This window comes from Moschus berezovskii, chromosome 25 (genome assembly GCF_049115385.1).
Source record: "Moschus berezovskii isolate FMDL1 chromosome 25, NW_MosBer_1.0, whole genome shotgun sequence".
NCBI lineage: Eukaryota > Metazoa > Chordata > Mammalia > Artiodactyla > Moschidae > Moschus > Moschus berezovskii.
The window spans coordinates 15,274,173-15,289,367 of NC_142484.1; the positions used below are offsets into that span (position 1 = coordinate 15,274,173).

At 50.2% G+C, this 15,195-nt stretch overlaps 1 protein-coding gene across 4 annotated transcripts in view; it reads right to left on the reverse strand.

Annotated features, from left to right (window-relative positions):
• OPCML (opioid binding protein/cell adhesion molecule like) overlaps positions 1–15,195 on the reverse strand; it is a 1,038,307-nt gene that overhangs the window by 494,578 nt on the left and 528,534 nt on the right. For 3 of the 4 annotated variants that reach the window (XM_055415875.2, XM_088832055.1, XM_088832054.1), the window contains exon 1: positions 9,804–10,129. In XM_055415875.2, the coding sequence (XP_055271850.2) occupies positions 9,804–9,970 (167 nt within the window). In that variant the 5' untranslated portion in view covers positions 9,971–10,129. Of the gene's footprint in view, positions 1–9,803; positions 10,130–15,195 lie in introns of those variants that run through there. The other variant, XM_055415874.2, reaches the window with a different exon arrangement.

Genomic DNA, 15,195 nt, shown 5'->3' on the forward strand with positions numbered 1-15,195 from the left:
CTGTCTGAGCCATCAGGGAAGCCCACTGCCTAGCCGAGTGGAAATGTAAACTTATAATCAAGAATATCTATAAACTGTTCCCACTGCACAGCTGCAGCAGGACAGGTGCTCTGGGGATGTATTCAAGGATCTCATAGTGAGAGCTCATCACAGAAGCTGCTATATTTCACATGGACAAAGCAATAGGTCCCCAAGTCCCTTCATCCTGAGATGCCCTCTGCAATTTTAGACTAGTCTCACTGACATTTTTTCCATTCCCGAGAGTTTGCAGATACAGTCCCACGATATGCCACCCTCTATTTTGTATCCTTAATAAAAAGAGAGGAGGCTGGTATACCTCCCTTGTAACTGCTCAGCATCTCAGGACGGTGACTTTAAGAATGGTGTGAAATTCGAAAATGCCGCGATTATAATAAGCAGGAGGAGACAGGACAAGTTAAATACCAAGTATCTAGGGAGAGATCATTATCTCAACTAGGACTCAAATGCCAGAATCTTTGGTTGTAATGTCAGTGACTTCCCAATTGCTTAAAAATGGATGAGAAATCTTCATTAAGAAGAGTAGGTATGTGTGTGAGAGAGAAAGAGCTGGACAGACAGAAACAAAGGACACGCATTCATCTTTTCAACAAACTTGGAGCATCCCCTCTGAGTTAGGTGTTGAACTGGACACTGGGACCCAATGATGGAGAGACAGTGTTAATACATTTAACAGAAGGCACAAAAGCAGTGCCAACAAGAGCAGGGAGAGGAGTGTTTTTAGGGATGGGCTCGAAAGCATAGGCCAGCACGAATATGAATTCCTTTACTCCCTCCTTCTACACGGGTGCCTTTCAGTCACCTAAGTCAATGTGGGCACGGCCGCTCCAATAACACACCTGACTGGTTCATTTCCTTGCAAAACACATGCTGGCTTCTTTTATCCATTGTGGGGAGTTCCCAACATCAAACAAGAATCCCTACACTGGGATGGCATCCATTGCAATCAATCCCAGTCAAGGTGCATGGCATCTGATAGGGCAACACATATAGCCAAGAATGATGGGGAATAAAGGATCAACATGAACTGGCTGAGCCCTCACCTGCTGCCTGACTGAAAGGTGGTCTCTGAAAGGGGCGTTCCAGTGGGCAGGTGAACAGTAAGTGCTGGAAAGTCCAGGAAGCAGGAGGAGTTAGAGAGGATTGGGGTCAACATTGGAGAAGGGACTCCTGCCAAACAGAGCAGACTGCCGATCACCCAGCGCCTGGGGTGGCTCCAACACAAAGGAGCAGGACATGCACCAGGGCTCAGTGACGGCAAGGGGTCTCCAGCTGCCAGGCGAAACCAAGGGTCAGAAAGAGCTGGGTTCTGGCAGCAAGTGAGAACCTGAGCCCTAAATTTGCTGGCACCTTGACTTAGGATGGGGCTTCCCTGGTGGCTCAGACGGTAAAGACTCTGCCTGCAGTGTGAGAGACCCGGGTTCCATCCCTGGGCCGGGAAGATCCCCTGGAGGAAGGCATGGCTACCCACTCCAGGATTCTTGCCTGGAGAATCCCATGGACAGAGGAGCCTGGTCGGCTATACTCCATGGGGTCTCAAAGAGTTGGACACGACGGAGCGACTAACACACACGCACAGTGACTTCGAGTGGACACGGCACACCTGTGTGAGTGTGGTCCCGAGACCCGGACAGTCAGTCGGAGTGCGGACACCAGCACAGCAGAGCTGGGGGAGGGGACGGGTGGCACTGCCCCTTCCTGTCTCCCCTTCTTCCTCTAACTGGGACTCCAGCGATTCCACCTTAGGCCACTTCGTCCTCACGTGGGCAGAGCCTCTGTCTTTCTTCCACTCTTCCTGACGCCCTGGGAAAGTCTCTTTCTTTCTCTATTCTTTCCATTTTCGTCTTTCATCTCCTTGATCTATCTTCCCTGCTTTCTTAATACTCATGAAAATACTCCTCAACATTACCGAGGCTGCAAATGCACACTTGAATCAAATAAAAGGAAAGCTATGCATCTTAAAATTAAGTTTGGCAGAACAGAAACAATAATACAAACTCCCAAACTTTTGGGAGTATTCAGAAATGTCTTTGGGAAAATGTTTCCATATTATCTTCCCGTAATTATGTCTACTTTTCTTCAGCACTGGCATTCACGGTAAATAGAAAATTATCATATTCATTTTTCCCCTCTTTTGCGTAATTACTTCTACAACAACATCGTGTTCTATTATTCTTCATGGCGGGTCTATAGCATTTTGGATAATTATGAGTTAAATTATCTTCTGTGGCCTTGCCAGAAAACTTCACAACCACTTAAAACATGCTGTATTTCTATTATGCAATGGAAACTTGGTTAATCGAGATCCCATAAATCTTCAGACCCACTGGAGATGTTTAATATTCAAAAGCAGGTTTTCAACATTGATCAGCACTCTTATGGAAGCCAGGTCAAGTCCTTCAGCATCTCTTTGATTTAAGCAACATGTGCCATCTCCAGGGAAGAGGAGGCCACAAGAGGTCAGGCAGACATTGTAGGGTATGAGTCAGCCACAAGGTGAGCAAAAAGGGCCCGTGCCCGCTGCTGCCACAGTCTTGACGGTTTAAACTAAAATATGAGCATAAAGATGGGAGACGGGATTACACAGTGACTTGGATTTTTGGATCTAAAAACACGTGACTTCTCATCTTTCCATCCTTCCACGCGGATCACTTGCTTCCTCCTGGTTCTCGGAGAAATGCTCTGTCATTGCTGTCCTTGTCATCATTCACCTGCTGGCTCTGCCCTGTCTGCAGGGTCCCCGGAGATGCTGCTCGTCCTGTGAGAGGTCACAGGTGTTCCCGGAGGGCGCAGCGTTCAGGGCAGGGTCAAAGCTAAGGGTCCCCATGATTCTGGGGCAGCGCGCATGGTGGGTGGGACCCTCTGCAGCCTGATTTCTGCCCCAAGAGATAGAGCAGTGCCTGCTGGCGTGCAGCTGAGTGGCGCAAAGGACCTGCTGGGGGCACAACAGCAGATGACCACAGCCCTCAGCCAGTGCAGACTTCCTAACCTTTGCTCAAATAGGTCCCAGGAGCACAGAGGAGCCGTTTGCTTTTTCTGCGTGAAGCTCATGGAAACATTCTCTGTTCTCCCTATCTGGAAGAGGGTACTATAAAACTCAGAAGAAGGGGGAAAAGGCATTCTAGGAGCAAGCATAGACTCTGACACATAATAGCCATGTGACCCAAGGCAAGCGCCTCAACTTTCTGAACCTCAGTCTCCTAGTCTATACACTGGGGACTGTAGAGGAACAAAATTTGACATCCCAAAATGTTTCTGGCATGTGGATTATTTCAAGCTGAAAACAGTCAAGGCCCAAGACTCAGGAAGAAACTCTGACCTTCCCAGTAACTGCCTGGAAAATTCAGATAGAAGACCTATTCCAGGAATACAGGGTCAGGAGAGATGTCTGCAAAGAATACATCCAGGTGTGGGGGGCAATTCCCAGAGATCAGAGTGGACTCTGAGTCCCTCTCTGCTGGACCAACAAACATTGATTTACCAGCCAATCTGCTTTTTCATCTCCACGTGAACTGATTTCCTCTTACTTAAAAGTCCCACACCACTACTTCCAACATCCTCCTTTGTCTTCAGCTGAGGATGGTGTCCAGGCTGAGGACTTTGGCCTTTTGGGTGAGTTATTTAGTTCCCCTGGGTTTCTTCCATGTATACATGTTATTAAACTTTTAGTTTGACTTTCTCCTCTTCACCTGTCTGCTGTCTGTTTAATTCTTAGATCAGCCAGAAGACCCTAGAAGGGTAGAAGAAAATGTCTCCTTCCTGGACAGGATCATAATATTCTGAAAATTACATGAAACAGTAAGTAATTGGCCTGGCACCTGACACACAGTCAATCATGGATGACAGGGTCTATTTATTTAAGCCCCACCCCTGCAGGTTTTATTGAAGGGTCTGTGGTGTGGTCCTGTAGGGAAGGGGCACCAGGCTCAAACACCTCCTTTCTCTAACCACCTCTACCGAGGCGACACACAGATGGAGGCAGGGTGAGTGCTGAGCTACAGAAACATCACAGCTTCAGTTTTCACGTCTTAAAAAAAGATGTGCCAGGTACGAGAAGTCCCAGGAAGGTGTTATGGCTGGAAGGTGAGAAGGGACTCAGCGGGAAGCCTCTCTCCCCAGGGCCCATTCCCAGCCACCTTCCTCCCCAACCCAATGTCAGCTAAAAAGCATCTTCCTACAGGGGAAATGGTATACAAATGAGTGAACCCAAAATAGTCTGGGGCCATCATAAGTGAATTGGAAAAAAAAAAATCAAGAAAGGTTAACAGTTCCTAACTTAACAGGCAATGCCATTTTGGCCAGCCGCAAACACATGTTTAGGACCATGACCATTCTTCCCATTGATGATAATGTTCAAGTCCTCCTTTGGGAAGGATGGACAGGACCTCTTGTCCTCTGCCACTCATGGCTGGACTCCATCAGGTCTGGAACACAGGCTGCCCAGTCCTGCTCGCCTCCACCCTCCGCCCACACCAGAGCCAGCTGCACAAGGAGCATGGTAGACAGATCAAGGTCCCTTTCTAGAAAAGCAGGACTAAACCGAACCCAAGGACCAAATTTACTTAAAGGCAAAAAAAAAAAAAAATGAGCAAGGGCTTAGATGGGAACGGTTGAGTTGTTTAGAGCAATCCAGAAAGTTGCAGAACACGTATGCTGACTGTCTTAAGATGCGCCCCAACCCCCTGCACTGGCATCCCTACCAATCAGTGATTAGATGGCCTCGATCTGGCCAGTTCCCCTCTTCCAGGCCTGCCGGATCAGGACATGCCAGCTTCCCCATCCGCCCCTCTCCCTCCTGGCTCCATGTGCCGCCTCTGGTCCACAGAAGGCAGGTCTCCGCAGGAACAGCCCTGCTCTCAATTCCATCACCCTACTGCAGCTGAGAAGACCCCCTCTGCTCTGCTGCCCAAGCCCCTGGCCTTGTCCCAGGGATGGAGAAGCCTCAAGGGCCACTGGGGGACTCAATGCCCCCCCTGGCAAGTGATCGCACCAGAATGCAAGTCCCCCAGGCCCCCAAAGGCTCTAACCAACCACCTGCCATTGGCGCCATATTGTGAAAAGAATGGAATCCTTTCGCTATGAGCACTTTATTGCTGCAGAGGTAACACTTCATCATAAGAGACTGAGCTCCTTTATGGTGGAGTAAAGCATTCAGCCCAGACGTATCATTTTGGATCCTCAGTATCCATGACGGTGTCTGTAGCCAACACCTAGGTCATGGCTTCGTGCCTCTAGGAACTCACAGTCCAACCACACCCACATGTAACTGACAAGTCCAGGGTGTATATCCATCAGAACAAAGATCTGCAGCAGACATTATGGGGGCTCAGATGAGGGTAAGTCCTGACCATGAGCAGAAAGCAGGGTGCTGGCTGGCATTGGGGAAGGACTGAGAATCCTAGAGCTCTGTGTGTGTGGTCGGGGTCGGGGGAGGAGAATTCTAGAGCTCTGTATGCATCTGTGGGAGGGGAGAAGAAATGCACCCAGAAAGGACAGAGCATCACAGGTCATCACTGAGGTTTTGTATGGCTCCTACAACAACCTGCACTTGTGTGTTGCTTTCTATTCAGCATAATAACACCATCTCTTTCATCTTCCCGATGCCATAGATGGGGCAGATACCATCCCCAAGGGTACACAAATGAATTCAAGTGCTCAAAATCATTTGGTGGGTGAGGGGAGGAGCAAGAATCAAGCCCAGGTGGGTATGCAGGCCCCCAGGCCTGGTGCTCCTTCTCAGGCAATACAGCAGCCTTAAGTGGTGAGGTCCATGCACGCAGGTAGGGTTATGTAAGCGTGGGCAGGGCCACTGGAGACCAGCCTTGCTCAGATGCTCTGGGGCATGAAAGGGCTCTGGGGCAGCAGTTCTCAACACGATAAATACTAGAAGAGATCTTTAATACGCCCACGTCCAACTCCAGACATTTTGCTTTCATTGGTCTGGGATCCTGGCCATGGAACATCTAAAATGCATCTCCAGTAACTCCGGGGCAACCCAGGTTAGCACTGCAGCTGGAGTGGCCCTGTATGGACTTGTACTTGGGTCCATGTCTGAATCCATCTTCCCAGGCCAAGAGCGAAGCCACTGGCCTGACAGAAGTCCTTATTCAGTTTAGGTAACTGAAATGCTGAAATTCACGTGCTTTGTTTGGAATAGCCGAGTGGCTCTTCTGAATGTTCTAATGTACACAAAAAGAATGCTGCAGATGGAGATGGCAAAAGGCAGAGAAACACCCAGGAGAAGACAGGACGCCTCCCTGGGAGCCTGACTGCCTCAGTGACTTTGGCAAAATCCTGCTGCTCAGACTCCTCCTTGGCAGTGGTTAACCTCCAAATACTGGGTTCCAAAGAGATTAGCTCAGAATTCCAAATGAAAATGCGAGGGTATTTTCGACGAGAGTTTCTAAGCATAATCCCAGATCAGCCAGCCTGGATCAGCAAAACTGATTATCCTGCCATGCTTTAAAAAAAAAAACCTCCCCAGGTTGCTGGTGGGAACTTTTCCCACTTAGCAGAACAGTTACAGCAACAACCCCCACTTTCAGCCGACCAAAACCCCCTCAGAATGTTCACGGACATGGATGATGCAGTCCTCTGCAAAACTGAAGCAAATTTAGAGAAGACTGAGGTCCAGGAAGAAAACACGTCTGGTGAGCATTGCGTCACTGAAATAGCCTAATAGATACCAGCTGACCACACCGAGCATCCTGGGCTCCCTTCCTGATGTGGGCAATGATTCAGACACAGGACTTCTAGACACTTGTCATAACTAATCTAATGCAGAGGCACAGAACATTTTTAACCCAACAGCAGATAATTGTAATGAAATGATTCTGGCCAAGAGGGCCCATTTGTAATAATGAATTCAAATCAGATTCATAGCAGCTATAATTCAACACTGTGAATACCACCTTCATTTTCCATATCATCTCTCTTCCAAGAAGGCAAAATAACTCCATAGTCACATAATTATTTTTACTTTTCAAGTAGCCCTGTGAAGTAGTTATAAGGAAGATAATATTGCCTCATCTACATAAAATGAGTTCCTTCCACGTTCAATCAAAGACCTGGCACCACAAAACATGCCTCCAAGGAAGGAGATCACCCCTCTCTAAGCCGAGCAGCGTCTCACTGGAAATTTCAAAGGAGGACCAAACTTCCTCCTTCCCTTGGCTTCTCCTGATTGGTCTTCGACCTCCTATGTGACTTCATTCAAGATTGAGAAATAGGCTTGGATTACTTTGATCCGAGGCAGCCACATATGAACAGACTTTCTATGGCTATGACTAGTGGACCCGGGAATCATTCAGTTTTCAATGCCTTCTGAACATCTGATGCATTCAGAACACTAAATTCCCAAACACAGAATTCCCAATGGCACACCTTTTAGGAGATTAGAGAGTGACCGCAGTTAAGAACTACAATTTTTTAGAAGCAAAAAAACCAACAAGATGATACATCTCTCTGGGGTTGAGGCCATGGACTTCCAGAGACGGGAAACAGGATGCCCGCCCCCTTGGAGTCCTGACAAACAAGGTTTTCACTGAGATGGGCGCACAGCTGTCGAGCCAAGAAACCAAAGGAGCATGGAGAACAGAAGGGGAGAGATTGAGATCCCCAGAAATCTGTGAGAGTTATTGACATTATTTTAAGAAACACTGCGATTGTAGTGAAATCAGAACTTTAAAAAATAAGGGAATAATAAGAATTCAGTGATCAGAGACGGAAAGATGAGAATGGATAACACACAACAGCATATAAAATGGAGGCATTTGATAAAAATGAAAGAAAATGTAATAAAAGAGGAAAACATGAGAGGTAAAAGAAAGAGAATACAGAAAGATTAAAACGGGGACAATGCACTGAATTTCTCTATTTCAGGGCAACTACAGAAGAGAGAAAATCATCGTAAGATGGGCTTACTTTTTAAAAAATAAAGCATGCCATCAGGTAACAGATAACAGTTATATTCAATATGTACGGTTTTTCTTTCTTTTTTTCTCCACAAAGCACAAAAAGCAACTATTCAGCTTTTCCCTTTTTTATTCCCATTACGAAGCCCAGCTGCTAAACATTAGAATTGAAGATCATGAAAACAGGCCAGCAGCTAATAAAAAGGCAGCGCAAAGCTGGCCCTCTGCTGGTGGAACAGTGTTACTGCAGCCCAGAAAGCTTTAACTTTCAGGGGCAAGAAGAGGCCGGAGGATTTTGGAAAGTTCAGCACTGAGACCTTATCCTGTGCTACGCCTCTCTGTCCCTGGTAAGAGGGTATGAGTTTGGAGGATGGAGAGAGAGGCACACAGCACTGGCACCCCTTAACACCCACCGCCATTTCCCCACGTCGCCTGGGGTAACAAGCACCGTAGCCTGGCTGTTACTCCTCTGAGCAGACTGGCCCTCTGCGCATGTGCCTTGCAGGGCGTGGACCAGCCCCTCACCCTGGGATTTCTCTGATGCAAGGAAGTATGCACGTTATACTCCCTCTAGTCCGGGGCAGTGCCCTCCTGCTGGAGGTCTAGAAAAGAGGTCTGTCTCCATTCTGTTTTTTCTTCCTCCTTCTGGGGCCCCCATGCACCAGCAGACAGGGTTCTAGGACCTGTCCTTGGGCTCAGAAGAAAACACAGTGAGACCACCCAGAAGGCAAGCATCAACCTTCACGCCTGGGCTTAGGAAGGAAGAGCAGTGGTCGCGTGAGGCCTTCCTTTCCTTTCCCAGGGAGAGGCTCGTCTGGGTTGGGAGGGACACCAAGGAAGTCGAGGGCAGAGCAGGAAGCGAGCCCCACCCTCACGCGTTCCTTGGAGCTGCCAGGCTTCTCGGCGGCAGAATCTGGGGCACGATGTTTTATTTCCACCGTAACCATCAAAGTCACAGGCAGGGCAAATGCATTCACCCCGTGCACACTGTGAGCAGAGTTAAGCTGGGACGTCCCTGAATCTGTCTCCGAGGACCAGAACTGCCTCATTAAAGGGATAAAAGATGATATCTGCTGAGCTGGTGGAAAGTGGTGGCTGCATTTTTATTAAAGTCTCTGCTGCAGCAGGCCGGGTCCCTAAAGGTTCATATTCCAAGAATCTCCACCCCTCTGCCTGGAGCCCGTAAGTGCTTCTCTGTAACTCATTAAGGTAAAACAAAAAGCTTTCCTATTGTGCTTTTCACACAGGAGTGCTGTCGTTGCATAAGAGAGACATGTTTCCTCTCCCTGGGCCGAGCCCGCAAAGATAAAACTGCCCTCGTAATTTACAATCGGGGCCCCAGGAGCAGCACACGGGCTTGGCATGGATGGCTGTAGACTCATAAAGGGCCCGGGCCCAGCAGCTGGCAATTCCAGAGCCGGAAATTTCAGGTATCCCGCTGGTAGAGGCCAACTAGTCGTCTCTGGACCACCGTGCCACATCACATACCTTCCCGACTCTGAGACAGCCCCCAGGACACCAGTGCTCCCAGGCTCAGCCCTCAGTATTTTAATGCCAGGGCTCACATCGCAGTGCCAAGTCTAGCCACAGCCTCATGGATACATGCAGTCCCAAGCCTGGACCTCAGGACTCGCTCCGAAAACCCGGGGCCACAGAAGCCACAGCGAATGACCAAGCTGTCCAGGAAAACGGGTCCCAGCTGCCACAGAACGCCAAGTGGGCACCTCTTGGGCCTGCAAAGCCCTCTCCCACGCTCGTCCCCCGCGCGGGTCTCCGGTCCTCTCTCGCTCGCCCGTTCCCACCGAATCCCATCCGAGGGGCTCCGGCCCCCGCCGAAGTACAGCTCCCTACCTGAGGGTGGCGCTCTCCCCCTGCCGAACCGTCACGTTGTCCATCGCCTTGGGGAAGGTGGCATCTCCGCTGCGCACGGGCACTCCTGTGGGTACAAGGAACAGCAGCCTGAGAGACACGACCACGAGGCACTTCCAGGGCAGGAACAGGGACCCACAGACCCCCATCCTCGACAGCCACAACTTCCCAGAACTCCGGCGGCGGCTCGGTCCTCGTCCCCCGCCCCGCACGCCGGCGGGTCTCGGGCAGCCGCGCGGGGAGGGAGGCAGAGGCTGGAACCAGCCAGAAGCGGAGAGGGGCGTAAGGAGAAGCGGAGTCCAGGCTCTCCGGAGTCTACTGATTTCTTCCTCAGATCCTGCCTCAGCTTTCCAGCCTGGCACAACCAGATGCCCCCTCCTGCATCCAAAAACGCGCTTTCTCGATGCTCCCCTGGGGAGGAGGGAGGCGGCCGGGAAGGGAGAGGAAAGTGCGGGGATGAAGGTCACGGCTGCTCTTTCTCTGCCTCTCTTCGAGATGCTACTTTAACATTCAGTTGGGCACGTCCTGCCGAGGTCTGGCATCAAAAGTTTATAACCCAAAGAAGCCAGGCAAGTGTCTCTGACATAAAGGAGATGTCATAAAAAGCTGCCGCTTCAAGGAGAGGAGAGAATGTTTTATTAGATCACACATATGTACAGATGTATTTAGAAACCAGCCCGAGTCTCCGATCTGGAAAGCCAAGGCGGTAAAAAGTTCCACCGCGGGGACCCGCAGCCGCGGCCAAGTCCGACGATCCTCCGGAGCGGTGGGTGCCTGGCGTCCTCGCCGCAGCCCGGGCGGCGACTGGCGGCCGGCCCGGCCCGCGGAGCGCCCGCGGCGCAGGCTCGGGGCGCACGGGGAGCGGGCAGACGGCGCGCCCGCCTCTCCGGGGACGCGGCGCGGGGCGCGGGGACGCGCGGACGCCACGCTCAGCGGCCGCCGCCGGCCTCCCGGGAGCAGCCCCGACGCGCGCGGGCCCCGACCGCCGGGGTTGTCATGGCAGCAGCTCCATCACTGACCGCCGCTCTCCGCGGTGCCGGCGCAGAGCGAGCGGGCGGACCGCGCGCATCCCGGCGGGCGCGGGGCGCGGGCGCCCACCTTAACCCCCGCCGCGCCGCCCACTCGCGCCAGGAGCCGCGCGGGCCGGGCTGCCACCTCCCCGGCTCCTCTCTCCCGCGACACCGCGGCTTCCCGGGAACGCTGCGCCCCTTTCGGCGGCTTCCCTACGTGCTGGAGGGAGGGAAGGGCGGGAGAGGGAGCTCGGGGACCGCAGCAAATTGGAAACTGACTCGCACCTTCCCTCCCCGGATGCCGGATGCCAAGGCAGAAGTTGCCAAACCCCGCCCTGAAGAGTTCAGCTAGGTTTCCCGCGCCAGAATGCCGGCTCAGTGCTCTCGGTGCGAGGCGTCCGCAGCTCTGCCGTCCCCACTCCACGTGCCCGAGCTACAGTCCTATCCCAGACAGAGCTTTCCTGGGCTCTGGCGAGATGGTGGAGCGCTTTCCGCTCCGGTGACCCACCTTGGAAATACTCCTGGTCGTAGACTTGCTCTCTGTCTCTCCAAATGGCAAATCTGAATGTCTCCCTACCTCATCACGTGCAAAATCGTCTCCGTCCTACTCCACATTACTACCGAAGGATCTCATTGTAAGCATACAAGAGCTGGGAAAAACAGAGATCCTAAAAAGTATTGACTGACTTTTACAAAATCTGTCTGTTGCTTTATGATCACAACATGAAGTGGCGCCATCATGCACCTGCAGAGGAACTGGTGGTTAGGGCATTCTTAGAACCCAGTCTGCCAGTTTGAAGTGCCAAGGCATTTCTTCCGGTCAAAAGCTGAAGGCTTTCCTTGGGCCTGTTGAGAGGATTTCTTTCTGCTCGCCTGGCAAAAGCCACGCCTTATTGTGTGGCTCCTGCCCTTGTATCATAATCATAATTGAATGGTTGCTAGGTGCATTTTGCTTTACTGTATTGGTACTCAAATCCTTTTGCAATATTAGCCTGGACTCTGAACAATTGTTCCAATGAAATGTAATTCAGAAATAAGCTGTAAACTCTTGCCATGGATTGTGTTCATTGATGAAGGGCACAAAAGCATGCTGCTGCTGCTGCTAAGTCACTTCAGTCGTGTCCGACTCTGTGTGACCCCATAGACGGCAGCCCACCAGGCTCCACCGTCCCTGGGATTCTGCAGGCAAGAACACTGGAGTGGATCGCCATTTCCTTCTCCAATGTGTGAAAGTGAAAAGTGAAAGTGAAGTCGCTCAGTCGTATCTGTCTCGTAGCATCCCCATGGACTGCAGCCTACCAGGCTCCTCCATCCATGGGATTTTCCAGGCAAGAGTACCGGAGTGGCTTGCCATTGCCTTCTCTCAGTTATAAAGGACTGGACACAGATACTATACCACAATATACTGTGGGCTTCCTGGTGGCTCAGTGGTAAAGAATCCACCTGCCAATGCAGGAGACATGGGTTCGATCCCTGGGTTGGGAAGATCCCCTGGAAAAGGGAATGACTGTCCACTCCAGTATTCTTGCCTGGAGAATCTCATGAACAGAGCAGCCTGATGGGCTACAGTCCATGGGGTCCTGAAGAGTCGGACACGACTTAGCGACTAAACAACTATATACTATACTATGATAAATATACAATATAAGTAAATGCTGTCCATCCTCCACCCCCTGTAAAAAGGTAACCACACATATCCCAGGTCTAAAATTTTAATTAGAGCATGGGACCTCAGGAAGAAAGAATACTTGTCGCTAGTGAAGCCACATGTGTTGTGTAAGTTTTAATAGAGTGGAAGTACCTGGAGTTCCTTCCTGGAAAGCAGGCATTAACAATGCAGATGAGTAGTATGCTTCCTAGTGAGCTCCATGCCAGGAGGGGTAATATATGCTAGGAGGAGAGTCAAGGCCTCAGAGAGCAGCCTAATAACTTATTCCGGGATCACCCATCAGTTTTAATGGCACACATCTTTCCTTAAGACCTGAGTGTAGCGGGTTTTCTGTACACACATTGCACATAGCCTTCTAAACTCCGAGATGCTCTTGTCCACTGTCAATGTCCTGGAAGGACTTCAGTTGTGCAAAGGGGAGAACTGGGGCTGGGCTTACAGTTTTCTTCGATTACAGAGTTTGTCTCTTGAACACCGAGGCTGTGACCGTTGGGATGGGTCAGGCTGCCACACAAGTCAGGCAGATCCCTCCACTTGGTTGCCGGGCACACGGATGGCATGACCGACTCACACCCCTGCTGGCTCTAGTGCTTCTCAGGAGGTGCAGCTGGGTTGATCCCAAAGCCTGAATCAGCCCATGTAGGACTGCTTGAGATGAAAGGAGTTGTTGGAGAAGAAAAGAAAGCAGAAAAGAACATGAGATTCCAGGTGCGAGGAAAACAGGTGGGGCAAGAAGAGAGGCAGAGATAAGATGAAGCGAGACATTATATATTCACAACACTTGAAAATCCTGCCCTTGGGGAGATGGTCAACTATTTTTTTTATTTTTGCAGGGCTGACTCCCCCCAGCTCTAGATATCTGGAGTCGTAGAGAATGGGGCCATCATCTCTCTCTTCCGTGAGCCAGCTTTCTAGCTAGTTCAGTATTTGTGGGTGAATAAGTGGACTGACGGAGAAGGCAATGGCAAGCCACTCCAGTACTCTTGCCTGGAAAATCCCATGGATGGAGGAGCCTGGTAGGCTGCAGTCCGTGGGGTCGCTAAGGGTAGGACACGACTCAGCAACTTCACTTTCACTTTTCACTTTCACACATTGGAGAAGGAAATGGCAACCCACTCCAGTGTTCTTGCCTGGAGAATCCCAGGGACAGGGGAGCCTGGTGGGCTTCCGTCTATGGGGTCACACAGAGTCGGACACGACTGAAGTGACTTAGCAGCAGCAGCAGCAAGTGGACTGAACTTAAGAGCTAGTGAATCAGAGAAATAACGGCAGGGGTTTGATTTTTGTGTGAATCTATGCCTATCTACAGTTTGGTGGGGGCGAGTCATTCGTCTGTAAGGCATTGCTAGTGACCAGTATATCCTTTGAGATATTAGAAGGCCAGACTGAAATGGGAAAGGGAAAAGGGGGTGAGCTCCTTTATAGTTTACATCAGCAGATTTCTATGAAATGCTTGACTTGACACCATGGTAGGGAGACCCTAGCAGCTATGCCTGGCTTGGGTATATGATGACATACATGAAGACACATAAAGTGAGGATGGGTTAGAGAACTCAGCACGTTGGTTCTGCAGTTGGATGGTCCATTCAGACACTGACTCCTCCACCCTTCTGCTGTGTGACTGGTATCTAATAATGCCTGTCTCACCTATTTCATAGGACTTGGGTGTATTGTGAAATGTCCCCAAGATTAGGTTGGACGGTAGGTCGGTTAAGATGGCAGACATGGAAAGCACTGCCTTGAAAGAAGGGAGTTTATCCCTTGGTGTTCCCCAGAGGAGGAGGCATGCCACGCCATGCAGGGTCGCTTGGGGAAGCACCAGGAAGCAGAAAGAACAAGGAGAAGGTCAGGTCCAGAGGCTTTATGGTGGTTTCCAGGTGAAGGAATGGACAAGGCAGGGTAGGCGAGCTTAATTGAATATAGGATTGGATTGTTTGAATAATTGTGACAGCCTCAGACTCTCCCTGTATCCTCCAGTTGTCCAGCACGTGGCCCTGGGGTGACTCAGGGCCAGGGAAGCACTGGCTTGGTGACAGTTGGCTAGAGAAGGTGCTTAGGGTTGTGGGCTCTTAATGGGTTGGTTTGCATATGAATGGCACTTTTAAGGCTACTCATTTGCTATCTCTAGAAATAGCTAGCCCTGGAGAGTCCAGAATTAGAAAGCCTACAAGATGTCAAAGCATCATAAAATACAGAATTAAAAAAAAAAACTCAAAACATGATTAATACAGGGTGACAATTAATGAGACAATTGCCAAAGGACTTGGCACCATGGAAGCACTTAGTAATCATAAATTATGATTATATAGCAAAATTCCCACTTTCCTGTGATGACAACTTGGGACATGTAAAAAAAAAAATACAAATGAGAGGATTTCATTGCCCCATGGGTCAACCTAAGCTTTGATTCAGGTCTTACAGACATCTAGATATTTAGGGTGATTTGTAATAGAAAATGCAAGTTGGACCCAGTGCGGAACTTAAAGCAGAGAGGTGACATGATCTGATGAACTTTAAGATATCACTTTGTCATGAAGAGAAGGGGTTTCCAGGACACGAAGTGGAATAGGAGTAGAAGAGGGAAGAGATGATGTTGGTGACCATGGTGAGCACGGCGATGGGGAAACAGGGAAAGATAAGGAGCGTGCTGTGGAAGCACTGTGGCCAAGGCTTCCTGAGAGTCTAGATGTTGAGA